Consider the following 21,605-nt stretch of genomic DNA (forward strand, 5'->3'; position numbering starts at 1 on the left):
GGTCGAGTACCTTAACGTTAGCAGAATAAAAAATATCGTGCATCCCTAATTTTAACCATAAAGACTTCAGAAGAGGAACTGCTGATGTTACACTCTGTAAAGTATGACTTCCCATATGGCTGATGGTGTGTGTCAGGATGTCACATTTCTGTTTTTCTGTCTTGTCCTGTCTCACCATAAGATGTCAGTATAACACAGAAAATCACATTCTCCAATCACACCGCTGACCCTGGACACACTATACTGTACTCAAATAACCCCTCTATTCATCCTATGGACGTACTCCATCTAGTGTGAATAACCAACTTCTTCTTGCACACTTAAACGTTTGTAAAACTAAGGAGTAAGATGGTCATAACATGCAATAACATTGTTCAGTTCTTCTTTTTCATGTAGGAGAAACAGGCTGTGAAATACTGTTAGAAACTTCCTCTTTGCGATACCTAACACGTGGTAATATGAACTTTAAAAACTCTTTATTGTTTAATGAGTGAAGATAAACCTAACAAGTGTTTATGATTGAGGAACGTGTACAGCATTAAAGTGTCCTTAAAGTGTTCTTTTTGTTCGAACAGTTGGATGTTGATGTATGTGCAGAGAGCGACACTAGAAGGATGTTTTCACATTCATCTGCTGAAAGAGGAAAGTTTCTCTGTGCTTTTTAAGGGGTGGGGCCTACGAGCATGATTTGTGGCATCACAAATTGTTTGTAATCAATCAATCAATCAATCCTGGTCTAACTTGCAACTTATATAAGTGTAATGCAGAGACTTGAAGCAAGCAGGGCATATATGCAAGAATGGACTTTATAGTGAGGTATGAAGGAAGCAGGAAAACTTTAGAAATGAACTAAATTAGCATATTCATAGATTGTGGAATTCTTTATGAGGTAAAAGGAATAGAATCCTTTTTGAGGATATGAATGTTTCTTTGTAGAGAAACATTATTGTTACAAGCAGATTATTGGTATATTTGTCTTAACAAATGTCTTGAGGGGATCTTTATGGCCTCTTAACTGCGCCAAAAGTGTTGCTCAGTGGCTGACCACTATGGCTCTGGGTAGCTATACAAGTGGAGTGTTTTATACAGCGGAGTATTCATTTAAAGGGATCCTTCACCCTATCAAACAAAAAGCCCTCAATGATCACTGCTGCTCTCTCACCGTGCAGATCGTTTTGGTTTCATAGGCTGAGGTTTAGAGATAAAGACCTCAGGAGCTATTTTTACAACTTCTACTATTTATTCAGTAGAACATAGGTCCAATAAAAATAGCTGATGTCACAGTCTTTGAATTACCCAGCTTGAACTGTTTCCGAAGACATGTTGAGCTTTTCTAGTTTGAGGCACACAAACAAAAATTCCACTCACTACCACTGGCGTTGCAGCAGAAGTCTTTTAGAGACATATATTTAAACCTCACCAGATAAATCTAAAACTTTCTGCATGGTTTTATAGTGCTTTTTTGGACAAATCACCTCTTTAATCGCCACCATACCACACCTTGAAAGCCAGCAGATGTGTCTATATACTATGGTTGTTCCATTATAAAAATAAAATGATGGGAAATTTGTGTGGCGTTTTATTGTAAGCATCATACAGTCTCTCGAAATGTGAGTAGAAATCCAAATGACACATAGTAAAATACAAGTTTTATTACACATCCATATAGTCATTGCAATAGCATATCCAATGATTTACTGTTTTATTAGGTAGTACATAGATGTACTGTAACAAACAGCACATGGACACAGGCAGAAAAAAACATTGTAAATATAGCCTTACATAGATTTCACCAGCTAAAATAACATACAACATTTGGCAAACTGCAATTGGTTGGGTCCTTCCTGCATTGTGGAAGAAGTGGGTGAGTCAGGGATGTTCGTGTAGGCGGAGCACGGTAAGGTAAATGGATATGAAGATGTTGGTATGTTGTTCTGTCCCCTTTTTCATAATGTACACACTGCTGCACAGCCAGCCACAACTTTCTCTTACATCTCCTCAAACACTCTGAACAAGTTAAGAGAGAAACATACAGAAAGGGTTAGAGGGATTTAATGTGGGTATAATGCTCCCACACAGACACAAACAGACACACAGTCAAATAAACCCACCTTAAAACATAAGACCTGGACTTCTGCTGGTCCTTTAAAGGCACTGGTGGAAAGATAAATAAAACAAGAAGAGCATTAAATAGGGTCCTGAGGTGTTAAGGTGTTCACTTCAGTCAGGAATGTTCTAGGAGAAAGTGTGTGCTGATTTGTTTGAGGTTTTGTACGTGTGTGTGTGTGAGAGAAAGAGATCCACTGCGTGTTTTCCATCAAGGATTATCTGGCTCGGTTTCTGCCCTCTTAGCCCATTCTCCCTTCTTCTCACAGCACTCCGCTCCGCCTGTTGACTCATGGTAATGTGAAGAGTTTGGCTGTGTGTCAGATCATCTGGAGTAATTTTTAGAAACTGTAGGGTGCCACACTGACATCACCCCCAGCCCCCACCCAACCAAAGGCGCTCCCTGCTTAATCCCTCGTTTTCCCCCTTGAGGGACCCTCCCATGTAAGGCTGTGCCTAACGGGACTGCATCCCGACACTCAGCAGACTCAGAAGCGTGATCACGTCATCAATAAGGCGCAGTTTACACTTGGCATGAAAACGCGCGTTTGGTAATCTGATCACAAAGTGGGCAGCTGTAAATACAGGTGTGAATGCATCCAAACACATCCAGGATGCATTAAGATCTGATCACTCAAGCTACAGCCGGGGGGGGGGGGGGAGCAGAAAATGTGCACCCATTTTGCAGTTGTGAGTGTCGGAACACCGGTTCCCTGACCAGCCACTAGAATCAACTTTGAGTTGATGGTTTACAGACCGGTGTGACAACATGTGGGAGAAGTGACTGTTTGCTCAAAAACAACAATAGCGGCTGCTACAGAGGTTGGCATAGATGCTGCTAGCAGCAGTTATATCAGAACTGGAGAGCATTTATGAATTGTAACAAGAGCAAACAGCGGAACTGAAGGCTTTTCTCGATGGAAAAGATGTTTTCGCTTTTCTCACAACTGACTTTGTTAAGAGTTTGACTTCGTTCTATGGTTCGTTGATCTGATTGGTTGTTCATCCAATCATCTGACATGTGCCTGCCCTTTTCTAGACAGTTTCTAACAATGACTTTTGAGATGGTCCTGTGTAACAAACCATTGCACTAAAAGCAGCACATTATATTTAAGGGATAAAGCCAAACAAGGTGTCCATTTTTAGGAATTAATGGACACCCTGCAGCCAATCAGAATAGAGTATTTACCCAGAACATGTTATAAGTGTTAACTCATAGCCTTCACTTAATTAATGTGTGTTTTAATGTAGTGTACATTATGTTCAGGAGCCGGTCAGTAAGCTGAGAGATGAAAGGAGGAGAGGAGACATATGATGCACCTCACAGTATTAAAAACTAATATATATATATATATATATATATAATGTAATTGCCCCCTTGCTCACATGTTCTGAATGTACAGCGGGAATGTGAAGCGATAGTGTTTCACAGTGCCGTAAAAAGCACCAGTGGTATGTCCTGTAAGATAAAAACATTATCCTTCGCTCTTTAACTTTTTTACAACCTTCAACTATCCTATGCATCCCTTTAATAACGCGTTCAGTCATCTGTCTCATCATTCTTCCCGCTCAAATGTCTTTTTTTCTTCTTTGCCCCTCCTTTTTGTCACTCACCTCTTCATGCCTTTTTTTTAAATATTTTACTGGGCCAGTCTCTTGTCAACAGTTGAAATGAAACTGTGAGCAAAGCCTCCTGACACTCCTTGAAAGACTACACCACTCGAGCATTTAAACAGCTTAAATGGAAGTGCCTACACCAAAACCCGAATGTGGCTGCCTAACAGTGAGGGTATAAATAGAAACGCTAAAGCTGTAAAAACATCAATTTTGGTATTTCTATTTAACTGACATTAATCTTTGCCACATTACCACATCCAAAAGCAGGGCTTGCAACGTACGAGATGTACAGAGGAGGAGGGTGGAGAGGAGGGAGCAGAAGTGAGGTGACATATATGAGAAGGAAAGAAGAGGGCAAGAGGGAAGGGCAAATGAGTTGTTACTGGTTTCACTTTGATGCTATGAGTTTAAGAACACTGCAATTTATGAGTTGTCAACAGGCATGGGAGTGTTATCGGTCTGCCAAACTGAATCTCAGGCATGGCTTCCACAGATGTTTGTGTCCAAAACACTGAACGACTGAACATTCTCAGTCTCACTTACACAAGAATGGATTTTTTTCTTTGTTCCTTACCTCTGGAGATTTGGATGTTGGTTTATTTGCCCTTCTCTTTATTGGCCTCTGAAAGAATAATCTCTGTTGGGAAAGGAATATATATACAAATTATTCAAGTTTTTTTTAATGGATTAAAGTTCTGGTATATTATTACAGTTACACTAATAATATTCCAATATTTAAAGGAGTAGTTTGACATTTTGGGAAATAGGCTGATTTTGCAAAGAGGTGATGAATACGGATACCACTTTAAATTCTACAGTAACTTACCCTAGCATAAAGACTGAAAACGGGGGAAACGGATAGCCTGGCCCTGTCCAAGGGGAGTTTGTCTACCAGCACCTCTAAAGCTCATTAATTAACAAGTTATACGTTGTTTAATTCGTACACAAAAAGAAGTATAAAAAAAGAGATTCAATGAATAAGACAGAGCCACGTTAGCTCTTTTGTTCCATTTCCAGTCTTTATGCTAATCTAAGCTAAGCAGCTACTGGTTTTAGCCTCATATTCAGTGCACATTAAAGTGGTATTGATCTTCCCACCTGACTGTTGGGAAGAAAGTGAATAAGTGTTTCTTCTGAAAAGTGATTTTGAAGCCTGAGTAGATTCGGGCTGTATTCACTGAAAACATTATCCTCCATTTGTCTGTAGATACTTACGTTTCACTTCCAGCTTGCAGGAGACCATGGCCTCTCCCTGGGCGTTCTTGGCTCTGCAGGTATACACACCACCATCGAAGGTGCAGGGCTTACGGATCTCGAGGGAGCAAATGCCCTGGTTAGAGATTTGACGAAACTTGGGGTCGTCGCCGATGACCATCTGATTTTTCAACCACTCGATCTTAGGCTGAAAGGAGACATTTTGAAAATATACTGTCAACTGTGCTGATTTTTTAAAACATCAGCAGTGATCTGTGGTGAACTTTTGAGATTTAGGTTCACTAGTGGATCGGTGTATCAGACAACAAGAAACAAATATTACCTGATAAATTGAATACAAATTATATCATTTAAGTATGAATTTTAGCACATTACAAAACTCTGACTATTGATGTTACTGTTCAGTTTTAGCTTCTGGCATTTCAACAAAAGTAAATTACTCGACTGCTGAAAACAGATTTTCAATCTGAACTGCTATCTCTGAAATTAATGTCTATTTATCATTACAACACTTTCCTCGATCACATTAGACATCCAAATCAACCAGTGTGCTCCCTTCCTATCCCGAGTTGAACACATTGCTAAAATTTCCAATATTACACATTCATTACAACAAAACCCTGTCAATCATCTTATTTTTGGGTAAACAGTTTTGCATGTGTTTTTGGACATGTTTGTGGTATTCAAGTAGACTGTCAGTCAGTCAGTCAGTCAGTTGTCAGCTTGTCTTCCAGTGAACTCAGACAGTCTGTGCTGAGTGTGACAGTAAGGTAGAATTGGAGTAACTCAAGTCTTTTCCTGACTTCAAGTATGTGCTGCTCTGGGTTTCAGTGACACTCTCGCGTGGATTTCCTCATAGTCGGGCTTCATGCAATGTGACTCTGGTTATTGGATTTCATCTCAGCTGATGCATTTCAGAACGGTTTCAACCGTTCCTTACTGATGCAAAAAACATATTTAGTTATGCGTTGCTGCTTACGACAAGTTTTCAAAATATGTTTCTTCTATTTTAGGAACACTGACATGTGATTTTAGAAAGTAAAGAAGGTCAAACATTTTGTAGGTATGTAGGTTATCCTCCGATGAGTTTACGTAAACTGAACATCCAGAGATTAATATTAATTAACTTACTTATGCAAAAAATTATTAAAAGTTAATTCATCAGTTTTCAATGAAATGACGTTGTACATTTTTTGTGCAGTTTGATGTTTTTATGCAAATACCAGAATGTGGAAGAGCAGGGTCTAAAATCTAGAGGGATTCTAAAGTTAAACTTTTGTATAGTTTAGTTTAAGTTGTAAACTAAATAGTAAAGTGAAAACTAATGTCATCTGTTGAGTCTTCTCTATCTCCACCTGATGGATGAGGTGGAGGATGACTAAAATGACGGACACATTTTCATCCATGGCAGTAGACCAAATACTGTATATTTGAGCCTCTGGCAGCGAGGAGATGCCTCGGCAGACGGTAATGATGTCATTGCAAACCAACACCTCGAACAAATGATAATGCTGCTAGTGCTGGTCATTTAGCCAACCTGCAGGTTTTATATGACAGGCACAAATCTGTGTTTAAATAAGATCATAGTTTGGATGAGTGCATGGTATCAGGATTCATTATGGGTTGCATAAGGGTGAAACAGGGTGAAGCATCTCTTAAGAGAGATTCTGGGTGCACAAAGTACAGCAGTATAACTTCATTGATTATTTAAATCTCCCTCAACAAGGTGACATGGTTAATCAGGATCTAATGTTAATGAATGCTCTGTATTCTTCTATACATCCAAAATGATATCTGCTGATATTGCTGTGCTTATGGAAATGTTTATAATGACTGAAAGTAACCTCTCTAATCATTAAAGTAAATCTTTCAAAACTTTTCATAAATCAATATAAGAATATAAGAAATCACCCGGAAAACATATGCCATTTAACATAAAACAATACAGCCTACAGTAGGGGTAGATAATTCATTCAGTTAGGTGGATGACTTATGCATACAGCCGATCTGTGCATCACTAGTGCGCAAAATCTCTCCAATCAGACAGATTCAGATGCTTTCTTCAGATGGTTTTACCGGGAGTCACCAGAGAAAAGTTGTGGATTACAGAGCTGATAAGAATTAGACAGAATTTATTCCATGTCTGCATGATCACACATCAGCTGGTTGAAGGCAGGGTGTGACACTGTGCCCTGCGCCAACATGAAGATAGAGCCCTTAGTCAGGTTTAATTGACAGAGATAAAGACAATGTAAATCCATCCACTCGTCTCTTCTGCTCAATATTTTATCCTACTTACTTACTTTCTTTCTTTCTTTCTTTCTTTCTTTCTTTCTTTCTTTCTTTCCCATCATATTTCCGTCTTTGGGTATCCATGTGTGAGAATGTCAGTCACACTGATAACAGTGCTGCAGTTTGGACGAGTGGCAAAAATAGTACCTTCTGTGATACAGCAGCATCTCTACTTAGCCACGACAGCACAACAGGCTATACCTCTTATCACTGTCTCTTCTTTGTTGTCCGTGCTTATCTATCCTCTCTCCCTTCTCCCTCTCAGCTCCCTGTGTAGTATCTGCCTCTATATGTGATATATGTGACAGCTCTTTATCAGAGTCAGCAGGACAACTTATCACACTACATGCCTTTCTGTTGGACCTCCTCAGCAGTTCACAATGGGCTCTGGACTCTGAGCCTAAGAAAAGAAAGCGGCTCAATAAACATGTTATAATGCACTTACAGCCCATGTGTGAACTTATTTAATTTAGAGAAGTTATATACATAGAGACAGAGAGGGTGTGAGATAAATTACATTATTTTATATAATGGTTTGTAATAATATGCAATTATTTGGTTTATAGTGATGTGTGAGGAACTTGAGTTGAGTGGTGACACTGAGGGATTAACCTGTGACAGCAGTTTCATAAGTATGGGGTCAAACATGGGTTAAGTACACATTCAGAGTATGTGGGTCTCCTATATGAAGGAGGTATTCAGTGCCTGTCTTTCCTTGGTCCCCTACAGATGATCAGTGGATATGCTTTCACACAGCTGCTCCGACTCGGTTGCTCTGATTGCAGAACTCAAGCCTGCTCGTCCACAGGGACAGGCAGGAAAGACTCATTTAGACACAGTGGGTCTACGTATATAGATCATAATTTCAGGACCAGGGTGTGAATCAGCAACTGTGTCCTTATTCTCAAACACAGGCATCCACTCTGTGATGAGCCAGGGTTTCACTGTATAAACCATAAACATACTGTACTCGCAGCTCTGGGAATAGCCAACACATGGCACTTTGAAAATCACACCAAAGAGCAGCAGTCCCTCCTCCGAGTCCTTGCGTTTTCAAATTCAGGCTCTTTTCTGTTTTGTGAGACTGTTGTGGAGATGCTCCCTCAAAGAAAATGTACATTTTAAAGTTGAATGTATCAATCTGCTGCACTTTAAGCAAATTAAGAGGGTAGATCAATGAAGAAGAACACATTAGTTGATAGAAATGATGATGATATGGCAAAAAAGTCCCACCCACAAAGCATGTTTTCAAAACAGTTCTGATTGACTGGGATTGAGAGATGCTTCACTGAAACAACTACAGAAAAAACTGCAGAAAACACACTGTTGTAGATAATATGTTATAAAATATTTTCAGTTCATTATGAAAGTGTTGCGGGACAAATTAGGCTGTGGTGGGCCACCACATTTGATTAATGGGAAACACTGAGGACAATCAGACAGGCTGAGTGCAGTCTCGGTTCTCGTTTGATTTGTCTCAACTACCCTGGCATGTGCAGACTGTGCAACCGCTGCTGTCCTTGATGAGAGAAGCCAAGGACAAATAGGACACATAATCAACTGCATTTCCAGCATGGCCTGCTATCTAAGCCGTCTGCGTCAGACAGACAACTGTAAAGATATGTTTAACCAGAGCAGTGCCCGCCAAGAACAGTGAGAGACACACGGAAACTTCACATAGACATACCAGTGTAAGCCCTGCCCCAGTTCTACAGTGGATCTTTATAGCAGTGACATTAATACCACATTTGAAGCAGTATACCACACACCTCAAAATGATTTATCAAGGTCCTCCATTGAGAACAAAAGTGTTTAAATATAGAATGACAAATGCCGTATAAGAGAAAGAGAATGCAACTTCCAACAATATGAGAAATATCCATAATCTCAATAAGACAATCTTCCAGATGTTTCCCCAGGGAGGATGTGCTCCAAACAACCAATCACAGGTTAAAATACTGACTGCTAGTAAGGATGGGAATCAATAAGATTTTTATTGATACCAGTGCCACTATCGATTCTGCTTATCGGCCCTATATTCTTTGTTGATTCCCTTATTGATCCCTGATCAATTATCTGTGTGGAATTTTTCAGCAATTTTTCAGAGTCTGAACATAGTATAGAAAGTTAGAGAGTTATAGTAAAGTTTCTAAATGCTTTGGACTCTTCCATTTTCTAAGTTTCCAGCAGCGCAGACGAAGAGAAGTTTGATGTCATTGTTTTGCGGAAACAGTCAGAAAAACATGCAACAACATGGCATTAATAAAAGGAACAGATAAGGTCAGTGGCATACAATTCCAATCAATGAGCTATCAGCCATCAGGACAAGATACAATGATATGATGTATTACGGAAGTGTTTGCCTGACCTTGGGGCATCCACGCACAGAACACAGCAGCTTGGTGGTATATCCAATGGTGGCAGCACGGTCACTGAGGGGGGTGGTGAACTTGGGTGCCTCGCTGAAGTCGTGCTCTGGGTACTCGGGAGGCTTGTAGACAATACCTATGAACACACACAACTATGTTAAGACCTAAATTGTATCTAATATTACAATACTTGTCTGTACTTGAAAGCACAGAAAAGTGCTTACTATGAAGCAGCTGCAGCCATGTGTAATACGTAGAAGTAGTGGTTAACCATAAGAGACTTGTGCCTGAAAGCGATACTACTGTGTGTAGGTCTTGCTGAATAGTGGCCACTGTGGCTACAATTGACGGTAGTGAGAAACTAATGGAATGAAGCTTTGGTGACAGGAAGATCTTTCCCCTCTAACTTTCTTTCTGTAGGAAATGTCCTATTTTCTTGCTCCAATCAACTCTGTAACCTCTGCGTCGCCGTGCTGTCACAATTGCTTTCATTGAGAATTCTGATTCTGACCAATGATCTTTCTTCCCGCGTCCCTCGAGCCAATCAGTCCTTGAACGCTGTTCTTTAAATATCACTGTGTTTCCGTCATTCGGTCTTAGAATTAGACTGTAGAATTACGCAACCCACTCTTCCCCATCACCACCTTGTCCCTCAGGATGATCTGAGAGATTGATCTGAGAGGTTTCATCTTCCATCTGTTGGCTTTACTCCACCACCACCCGCAGTGTCTAGACTCCTATCATCATCACAAGCCTATGCTTAATGAAGATACATCACGCCAATGGGGTCTAGTCACAAGTTCTTCCACATTTTTCAGTTGTTATCTGTTATACTCTTCTAGTTGATCTATCCTTATTGAAACAGTAGCAGAAGTGAAGAGAAATCATTAAGTCAGTAATTATCCAAATATTTAATAATGATTAAAATATTTGCCTGAAGTTACATTACCCACCATTAGCTACAGGTCATCCCAGACCAACTGAGTGTATTGAATTGAGCTGCGTTTTATTGCCTATGAATTACACTTTGTAAGAGGAGAAATGTGATATTTCTTCTCTCAAGATTGAAAGGATTGTTGCACATTTTAGATCATTAAGGAAGCAGAACAAGAAATAACAAAAGGAACACATAGCACCTGATTTGGATGTACAAAACCAAATGAGATATTCCTTACAGAGACACATACACAGGTAAATGCTGTATAAATACACAAAGGAACACACACACATACACACAGAGGAACACAAGAAGAGCAACATTTGCTCTGCCAGCTGTCTTAATGTTGTCAGAGCCTCTTCAAATGTATTTCAGTAGTAGCAGAGTGCTGGCCAAGAGAGCTACCCACTTATGATTAAAGCAGTGCCAAGGCCATTTCCACTCCTCAAGCCTTCACTTAAACAACAGACACACACACACACACACACACATACACACACATGCACACACTCAAGACTCTCACAGACTTACTGCAGCTCATTAAACTTTAAGTACCCACTTGTACTGAAGCTCTGCTACTAAAACTCTTTATCATATCGACAAATTGACCCCAGACAAATTAAGAAATGAATCAGGAAGGTCACCTGTCTTCTGGATGGTAGCCACCTCCTTGGTGACTGCACACGACTCACTGACGCCCACTTTGTTCTCGGCGAACACCCTGAAGCTGTACGAGTTGCCCATGATGAGGTCTGAGATGGTGGCAGTTAGCCTGTGGTAGTGATCCAGCACCGTGAACCACTCCTGCAGGCAGAAACACGTTCAGTACAGCACAGATAGAAAACTATATTGTGATTTGCCCTCATTAGATTGGTTATTACCAGTGAGCTATCAATCTACCCCATCATTAGCCTGATAACTTCAGGTAGGCAGTTAGATTTTCATTTTTTCATCCACTGTGATTTAACTCTACCCAATTCATTCTCCTGATCCCCTATTGAATTTTTCAATGCCTTTCACTTTCTCCATCAGTTTTTCTTTGCACCTTGTTCCCTGCTCATTTTCTACTTTTAATCCATCACTCCAACATTCCTTTTCTCTCTCTTTCTGTCAATCTTCCTCTGCTGAAGAATCCTCACTGCCTTATGAGTTTATAATCATTAGGATGCCGGTTTTAGACTAATTCTCTCTACACTACAGTCAGAGTTGGAGTGCAATAGAATATTTATGTCCTTGCATACTTTGTACACTTAAATACATAAATACTGTTTAGTTCATATCCCGACAAAAAACACAAATTTATCGTGATCACATACAGTTTTTGCATTGATTCGTAATTGTAATTGTTCTCAGTCTTCTGTCTCAGTCTTCTGTCTCAGTCTTCTGTTGGTAAATCGTCTCATTGTAGTCATTCTGAATTCCACTGATAAACAAATACAATATCCATTTATCCTCCTTTCCCTGCAGATTAAAAATTAATTAAATTCCAAATTTTTCCGATTTACACTTGCAATGCTATGTGAATGTAAAGCTCCTACTACAAATTAGAGTTACACTGTAACTGCAGAAGCTAACGTGGAAATCCTTAAAAAATGCAACCACTTCAGCCTGTACTGCTCATGTTTTCTCCTTTAAGTTTCTGATGCTAGTAGAGATTGTTCAAAATGAATAAAACATGAAGCAAGTTGAAAACACAGTTACAATAGGGAATCTAATTAAAGCATTACAGGCCTGATCATATACATCTGTGTAGTGTTGTGGTAGCACTATTAGCGTAAATAGGAGAAATAAGACACTAGACTACAAATCAAAACCCACACGATTGGTATCTACAGCGGGATTCCCGTTAACTCCCGTTAATCCGGTTTATGCCTGCAACTTCAACCAGTCTGGCAATGTGATTGGCCTGATGTATTTGTATCAGAACATCTGTCATACCCCAGTCTTCCTGTCGGCCTTCTGGACGGTATATCCAGTAATCTCTGTATTGCCATTATCCTTGGGAGGGGTCCATTCCAGAGCAGCATTGAAGCCCCAGGTGTCCACCAGCTTCGCACTGGCAGGAGGGCCGGGCAGCTCTGAGGAGACACATTACTGTAAGTGTTTATAAAGGATTAAAATCTTAACCAGTGTGTACCTCAAAGCACAAAAGGTGTTTGCTCCCAACCCAGTTAGATCAAAAGTGGACCATATATTTGTACCGTAATGCCTCTACAAATTTTAACAGCAGCAGCTGCCAGCAGGGTCAAGCACTCCGAGGTCAAAGGACATCATTGTTAGAGGTGTGATGTATGTTGGCCAGTGCTTTGAATTTCTGCTGGATGCGAGTCACGAGTCTCAGAACTAACAAGTCAACAAGTCAGCTGCACAAACAGCTGAGCAGATTCAACAGGGAGGTCTGAAATAAGTCAACATTTGCACGTCGCACGCACATGTGAATTTATGCGCGTGTTTCAAAGTAAAGGTATGCATGTGTGACTCACCCACGATCTGCAGGATGAGGTTGGCTTTGTCTTCAAAGCTGTCCACTTTAACAGTCATCTCGTAAACGCCAGAGTCCTCCCTCTGAGCGGTGCGGATAAACAAAATGCTGTCCTTGTCACTGTTCCTGATGTTGACCCTCTTTGTATCCAAAGGCTGACCATCCTTAAGCCAGGACACCACAGGTTTGGGCTTTCCCTGATGAGTTGGAAAAACAGAAATAAGAGGTGAGAAGATGCGAGGAGGAGTGTAATGTCTGCCAACTGTATACGTTATTCGTGGGCTTTAAAGATGGTGTGTGTATGTGCCGGCTTACAAGATAGGGTAAAACCAGGTTGATCTGCTCTCCAACCTGCTTTACATAGCGAGATCTGAGAGCGCGGGGCATGCGGATCTTGGGTCGCTCTGAAAAAACAAGAAGTCAAGCATGTTTATTTTCTGCTTCATCCATATGTTTGTTTTCTATTTTGATTAACTGATATGTTGCATATGCTGGTAAACTTGGTATACATCACATCAACTGGGCACCTAAGTGAAAAAAAATCCTGCACTTGACAACATTAGCTAGCATTACCAGCTGCAAGTGTACACTTCCCTTTTGTGTCTTTAAAGTGGGGTCATGTGTGCTTGAAATGACAATCAACAAGACCTAAATAGACCAGCCACTGCAAGGCAAGGCTGATAAGAGAACATGACTAAAGGAGCTAAAATTAACCCCCAAGTTAGATCATACTGTCCAACGATCCAAACATACATTTTAATAGTTTTGATAGCACACTTAACATTTGTTATTAATTTTATTAGACTATTTGCTCTTTCAGAGATAAACTGATACGACACTGGGAATCTGGGAAAAGAAAGTCTGTGTGTGTGAGAGGAAAAGTACAGTATCTGGGTAGAGAGAAGCAAAAGAGGAAGACCCTGCATCCAGCAGCTCTTAAAATAACTTTGGTGATGAGACACTGGGATGAACCCCAACACGTGTTCCCTCGTGTCAAGCACAAAGAAGCAGCAGGAAGATATCATCACTTTCAACAGATCGGAGTGGTTAAACATCACATCCAGATACACTGAACTATACAACAGACTGGAAACTGTAGACACCCAAATCAAGTGTGATAACTGCCGGTGTGCTCTAGCTGCGAATAAAATAATATGGATTAAATTGCACCGGGGTTGGGACTTCGTGCCTTTGCCACTATGCCGGCTCATTTCGTTCAGGCCGGGTGCTAAGTATCAGGAACAGCATCCCTGCGTGTTTTTGCATAAGCAGCAAATGTCTGAAAAGCTCTCAGGGCTTACAGGATATATGAAACAACCAAGCTGCTGCCCTCCATCACATCTCTAACCCCTTCTCCTCATCCACTCAAAATATCCTCTTATTGCAATCCCCATCAATCTCCTGTCCATCTTTTCCTAGCTGTCACACTTCCGCCCTCTGTTGCTCCCCATTAAACCTGGTTTCTTGCCCAGTGTGTCCCATCCTCCTCATCCTAACATTTGTCACCATAACACTGCTGGGCAGGTTGGAATCTGGCTGCTGGAACCATCATTCCCCATGAGGATCAGGTCTGCCTCCAGATTTGGCTCAAACAGTAATCCGTGCTAATCAGCACACTTCCCAGCAATGCCCAGAAGTGTTGATGGCATTACGGCATCCAGCAGCCAACAAGTCCTCCTCCAAACAATCTATAATCTGTCTTTGTCTCTGGATAAAGTGTCTTTGTGGGGGGCTTTCAGCAAATGTAGGACAGCATGTCTTTATCAGAAGCTTGTGCATGTCGATGGTGTCTAGTCAGGACAGTGTGGACTGACACACAGCTGAATTTACCCCCAACAAGCCACCCACAATCCATCAATTAGGCTCATGTTTCGCTCCCCTCAGTTGACCAGCAGTCCTAGTTTCATTTCTGCACTAAAGTTTCCTGTTTGTTTGTAGCGGTTTAAACCCTGACCTGAGGAAATATGCTCAGAGACAGTAAGCTGTCCTTATTAAAGTAGATAACTGGGGCATGTGAGCTCAGGTCTACACCACACATCAATGTGACTCAGTGTGAGGGCTGATGGAAATTCACCACTCCAGTAACAAAACCAATCTCTTTTTAAACAAATACAGGGTGGAAAGTATCACTTTAGTAAATTTTTTCATACGTTTGCTTTTCATTTTTTGTGGCATTTTATCCTTTATTGCAGACAGAGAGATGAGAGCAAATGAATATCTGTGTACTTTGAAGCCTTTTACTGGACTTCTTAATACAAACCAGCATAAGAGGAACAGTGCTTAATATTACTAATTACATAGATGTGACTTAGAAGTGAATTTAACCAAAAATTTTCAACTCTGACGGTTTATACCAACAAGACACCAGCTTCATGGTAAAGAAGAGATGTATTATAGAGTAGGGCTGGGTAATTTAATAATTTATTATATATTAAATAATAATTTAATTGATTTAGACTCTAGTATATAAGCAGATTTATTGAGTTTGTATTCAACTTGAGAAGACGAAGGATTGCTTTCTGAAATGGAGTTTATTTAAACTTAAAATTTTTATAAAACGTGTTTAAATTTGTCAAAAAAGTATCGTTTTGGTATCAGTACCAAAACCCAGACATCATTCTCTGCTGTACTTCAGCACAGTGGTGCTTTGAGTGAAATGCTAACGAAGCATGCTTACAATGACAGCGCTAATATGCCGAATGTTTAGCAGATATAATGTTTGCCATCTTAATTTAGCGTGGTAGCATGCTATCTGTTTCTAATTAGTGCTAAACATGAAGTACAGCTGAGGCTGATGGGAATGTCATCAGTTTTGCAGGTATTTAGTGAGTGACATTTGACCTTAATGGCACTCCATTAAACAGTTGCTGATTTGGTATTTCAGTCTGGACTAGTAGAGCGACACTCCACATCGCTAGTGTGGCTGTGAATTAAACTGATTGTTATATTATCCACAGTTTATTTATTGTAATGTCTTTAAGTGATACCTGTGCCAGACGACAGGACAGCTAGAGAGCCACCGCCATAAATTTAAGTGAGTGAGTGACAGTGAGGTGACACTGACAGGGTTGAAGTCAGTAAAAAAATATGGCTGCCAGATGGCTCATTAGCCAAATATACTCCTTTTCCCGACTCAATCTTCTATTAAATCATGTTGAGGATTGATGCAGCTGTAGTCAGTAGATTATATGGTGCAGCGGTGCAACAGATTTCTTATACTATAAGAGGAAAGACTTTTTATCCTGGCCTGGATCCAGTGTTTTTCTATGTCTGTGTTCTAAATAGGTTGTATCATGTGTCATTTTAACTGCAATCAGTTCTGCGGTTAAACATTTTAATTATAACTTTAACTGTCCTCTTCTGTATATTCATATGTATATCGGTGTATGACTGTATATAAATGTATATTGGACTGTTTGCTTAATTTTTATATTGTTTTATGTTATTAAAGCATTTAATCATACATTTTGAGGAGTGCTAAAGTTTCTGATTCCTGTTAGCTTTTTTTTTTAGTCCTTTAGGATGCTACCAGGAAGAAACAACAGGTCCAAACACTGTTTCTATTAATTTAATAACAGAAAAATTCAAGAAGAAGATTTGTGAGCGTATGACCTTATTTTCCTATTTGTCAGTCCTGCAGTAACAGTGACTGAAGGTGTGTATACAAGTGAAAGCATGATTTACAGCTAATGAAAGGTCTTGTCAACACCTGTGGGATTTATGTGCATACATCTGTGCAGTCCATCTGAGGCCTTGGCAGTTAATACCAACCTCTACCTCCCTGGCTGCAACATGAGTATTTTAAGGATAGGTCATAAGTTACAACTATCGGGGAGCTCCTGATAAAGAGGCTGGAGACAGACATTTTAAAAGCCGTCTTAAAACCTGGTGAAAAAACTTCAAATATCAACTGCATGATTTGTAGGGACTATTTGTGGAGAAATCCAACAATATATTTGGACATATTTGGACACAGTTATATTCACACACAGCCCCACTGATGGAAGAAATTCCTGCAACGTCTTTGGTTCTCCAAGTAGTATTAATGTCATAATTTTTTTATACTAGAAGAAGCTTACTATTGTAGTTTGGACTCTTTTGAACTTCCCTTTAAGCAGACATTTGCAAGTAGTCTGTTGTGTGACTGAGTGCGACTGTCTGCTACTCACCGGCAACCTCACGGATTGGCACAGGCGCAGCAATTGTACCGGGTTCACTGCGACCACCGGGGTTTACAGCCACCACGCGCACATGAAGCAGGTCACCGGCTGTCAGACTCTTGATGCAGTAGCGGTTAGCTGGGGTCAGCTCCTCGTTAGCTACAACCCAGTCTGTTGCTGCAGGGAAACCCAGGGTTCCAGTTAGTTTGCAGCTTTTAGTGCAATTTACACTTTACACATCATGATAGGTCAATAAACTTTTATTTCTAAACACACATTTCCTGCTGAAGCTTTTTTCCATTTGGAGAGCGTAAAACATCCCTTAATGGGGCATGTTAAGTGGTTTATCGCCTGTCGACACAAGTTTACAAACAACCTGCCCATAAGGAGTACACTTTGGCCGTCATGATGAAATCTCAGACGGCATGCTGTCATCTGAGCAAACCAGCGCTTCTAAAAGTGGTGTCAGGAGATACAGTGACAGCCGGTGAAATGCTGCCTGCCGTATACGGCCTGGACCCAGCTATGAGTCTATCTGCCCTCTGACACTCGGGGGACAGGTGCAGCCTCACACACACATACACCGACTTACTTCCATCCTTGCAGTACTCGACCGTGTATCCGTCCAGGCCGGAGTCTCCAATGGTCTCCGGAGTCTGCCATTTAATAGTGAGGCTGGAGTCGTTCACATCTTCCACAGACACTTCCAGAGGAGCGCTGGTGGGGACTGAAGGAGGTTCAAACAGAAGTATATAATAGTAAGATGAGATTAGATGACAATGGAATAATTACCCACGGACTCTCCATTCTACAACATGATATTACTTGTCAGACTTTCATTATTAATTAACAAATTAAACGATTAAACAATTTGAAAATCGTGAAAAATTTCCATCACAATTTCTCAAAGCTCAAGGTGACATCTAAGACAACGAAAAACAGCAAATCTCCACAACTGAGAATCTGATAACAACAATTTTTGGCATTTTTGCTTTAAAACAATGATCCAAACTTCAAAGTAATTACAGATTATTTTCTCAGCAATCAACTAATCAATTATTCAACTAATATTTTCAGCTCTAATAATGTGGGATTTGAGCTAAAACCTTTTTACAATTATATCCATACATATCCATTTTCATAAGAAGTCATCACCTGAAGTAAAGCTGAGACGATAAGATGGTGAATGGATTGAGAGAAAATTAAAATCTCCAGTATTTTGATAGAATAAGGCTTCTAGTGATTTTTAAAGCTTCAATGTGCCTTGAAAAAATTAGGATTTGGTGTTTTTTTTGTCGTACATAATATCTTTGGGTTTTGAAGAGAAATGTGTCCCTGTCATAACATCTGTCATTGACCTTGACTGGGTGTTCAAACCTGAACCAAGCTAACAGCAGAGCGTAAATGTTGGTGTTACCTGCAGGAGGTGGGGGCGTGGGGGCCTTTGGCGGCTCCTCAACTACGGCAGCTTCTGCTGGAGCAGCTAGCGTCAAACAAGCAGGAGGTTAATGTTGTTTTTAGACACAAACACCAGCAATGAGGACCTGATAAATATCCAGGGCATCTTTTCCATATCAACCTGTCAGAATGTTTTCACTGGAAAATATTATCAGGAGGTTCAAGGTTCTGTTAACAATCCACTAGTCCTCACAGCTGGGGGAAAGCATGATGGGTAGCACTTTTTGCAGTCGACAAGTGATTCTGTTGTTTGTGTGGTAGTTTATGTTTACCATCTGTGGGAGCATCTGCAGCAGGAGCATCTGCAACAGGAGCGTCTGCAACAGGAGCGTCTGCAGCAGGAGCGTCTGCAGCAGGAGGAGCTGCGGCGCCGTCTTCAGCGGCGGGAGCGGCAGCTAGCGTTAAAATGCCATTAGGAAAGCCACTAAGTAGCTTACATTATGACATTAGTCATGCTGGGAATCAATCAGTTTCAAACTAATTTGATCAAGATAGACACCACTGAAGCAAGCAGCAGGACATAGCAGTGGGGACATAGCTTTCCGTATTCACAGTGACGAGAACAGATGGTTTTATGACCTCAAAAGCTGACTCCTGAACACATTTTAGAGACACTGAAGGACATTTGCACACAGCAGAAGACCATTATGATGTGTGCACAAAGAGAAACCTCACATGTTGGTTAAAAACTTACACATTATGAAGATTTACAGACAGAAATACCAGTAAACACAACAGGCGATGAGCCAGAAACACACACACCATGTGTGGTGCACAGTGGGACACAAACACACATGTCATGCATTACAGTGTGTGTGTGTGTGTGTGGACCGCCTGCGGTGTGTGTTTACCCTCAGTAGGAGTCGCTGAATCAGCGGCTTCCTCGGTGGCAGGGGCATCAGCTGAAGTTAGGGGTTACATGTTAGCAGGCAGGCAAAAAGTCACTCAACTACATCCACTACTGATATAATTTACCAACCAAGGTCTGGAGTAAGTAAGAAAAGATGTAAGTGGTTCAGTTGTGGATTTTCCAGTACCTGGTTGGTGGTGTAGATATCACTGGTGGGTCCAGCTATTTAACCATCATATAAGTCCCATGCATTTACTTGTTCTGTTACTTGTCACAGGAACTGTTGCTGCAGGGACTTCAACAATGGCTAATTTAATACAAATGCAATGAAATGAAAGGCCAGGAAATAGGGATGCACCGATTTATTGGTATTTGCCTTGTTGACTGACATCGGCCAAATGCATGCACTGAAGTCAGAGGCTGATGTTTATCTGTTGTTTTTTTTTACAAGCATATACTACTAAGCCAGCACTGGCTTGAACTGCACGCAAATACTGATGTGCTCCATGCAGCAGAGCGGACAGTGAGCGGCTGTTTGTGGATGAGAAAAGAAATAAACTGAGCAGCAACGAGGCCGAGATGCTTATCTGTGTTTCCCTGGCACAAAAGTGCGAAACTGAAATGTCCCAATCGGTGCATCCCTACCAGAAAATGATCATTAATGATGATCGCAATGTGATTTACTATCAGCAAGTTTAGTGTATTAGATGTGAGATACATGTTCACTGGAGAAGAGATCTGCAGTACAGACATCTCTACACACTCAGTTTTACACTGTACGGATGGAAGACATTAGAGACTATAATTAAAGTCTGCGCCGTTTTAACTCCACCATAAATAACAGTACATTTTGAGAAAGAATTTCAACAAGTATCACTTTGGTTTTAAGAGTGATTGAGGATAGAGTTGCTGCAGCAGCCCTTGTTTCCAGAGCTGATTGCTGTATGTGCAGTTTCTTGGGGTCAGGAACTGAAATCAGGAGTCAAAAGACTACAGATTTGTTTTGTGGATGTATAATAAGTTATTGAAGCATTTCTAATTCAGACCCAGCATAAAGCATAATGCAAAAAAGGATACTGTGCTGGATCTTAGAGGCCTTAAATCATAGGAGACATGGTCCATAAGTGCAACATAACTCATAATATTGCTGCTGTACTGATGCAAACATGCAAAAAAAGAAGAGGAAGATTAGCTAATGTATGTGCACTCATTGTCAGTTTATTAGGTGCAGTCTGATACAGTCCTGCAATAAAAGCAACACACACGAAGGTCATCATGTTCACTTGTGTTGAAACTGTGTCAGAGAGGTGTTGATTCATGATATAAATGGGGTGGACAAAATAATAGAAACACCTGTCTGTGTAAGATAATAAAATTCAACAGAAGCGCAAAGTGGCTGCAGCCTCCAAATGGATCAGTTCCTCTCTGAAACAGTTTCAACAGAAACTGAACATTTTAACAGTTTCAACAGAAACTGAACATTTTAACTTTTAGGTAAGTGAGGATTTGTTCCTAATAAACTGGGCAACTGTAACCTTACTTACAGCAGTATTACTCCAAGATAGCCTAACTAAGACTAGTGAAGGTAGTTTAGCACAACTTCCGCTGTAAAGAGGGATTTTCAAGGTTATTGAGATCCCTTCAGTCCCAATAAGGTACCTGGAGCGGCTCCTTCAGGGGTTTCTTCTGCTGGGGCGGCGGGGGCTGCTTCTCCCTCGGCTGCAGGAGCTGCCTCTGCCGGTGCCTCAGCGGGAGCGGCCTCGGCAGGTGCAGCCTCCGCAGGTGCAGCCTCCGCGGGTGGAGCCTCTACGGGAGCGGGTTCAGGCTCCGGGGCGGGCTCAGGTGCCTTCTCGGCAGCCTTCTTGCCTGGGGACTTCTTGATGGGGGCAGGTTTTCCTGGCATCGTGCTGATAGACGGCCAGTCCTCTGGATGAAGGATCCAAGAGGGTCTTAGGTAATATATATAGCTTGAGGCTTGGTGGACAACTCCTCCCATTCCCTGACTTTAATACCCCACTCCCAGACATATACACCCCCCCTACCCACTTCAGGCACATCTTCATCTCTGTTTGGACGCCAGCAGGAACAATCCTGGCTTGTTTTAATGATTAACATAAAT

At 40.9% G+C, this 21,605-nt stretch overlaps 1 protein-coding gene across 2 annotated transcripts; it reads right to left on the reverse strand.

Moving 5' to 3' along the window:
* Nucleotides 1-1,632: 1,632 nt before the first annotated feature.
* Nucleotides 1,633-21,430, reverse strand: mybpha (myosin binding protein Ha). 2 transcript variants are annotated; one of them, XM_035656226.1, is made up of 13 exons: nt 21,146-21,430; nt 18,596-18,661; nt 17,771-17,905; nt 17,188-17,355; nt 13,334-13,422; nt 13,020-13,215; nt 12,475-12,614; nt 11,181-11,340; nt 9,599-9,735; nt 4,939-5,125; nt 4,298-4,360; nt 2,112-2,154; nt 1,633-2,007 (listed from the first exon to the last, which is right to left on the reverse strand). In XM_035656226.1, the coding sequence occupies exons 1-11, from the start codon at nt 21,387-21,389 to the stop codon at nt 4,320-4,322; spliced, it is 1,563 nt and encodes a 520-aa protein (XP_035512119.1). In that variant the 5' UTR covers nt 21,390-21,430; the 3' UTR covers nt 1,633-2,007; nt 2,112-2,154; nt 4,298-4,319. The 2 variants fall into 2 exon arrangements, with proteins under 2 accessions (XP_035512119.1, XP_035512120.1); XM_035656227.1 differs by lacking the exon at nt 18,596-18,661.
* Nucleotides 21,431-21,605: the final 175 nt, after the last annotated feature.

Source organism: Morone saxatilis, unplaced genomic scaffold (assembly GCF_004916995.1).
Source record: "Morone saxatilis isolate NCDOM2014 unplaced genomic scaffold, NCSU_SB_2.0 Contig15, whole genome shotgun sequence".
NCBI classification, from domain to species: domain Eukaryota; kingdom Metazoa; phylum Chordata; class Actinopteri; family Moronidae; genus Morone; species Morone saxatilis.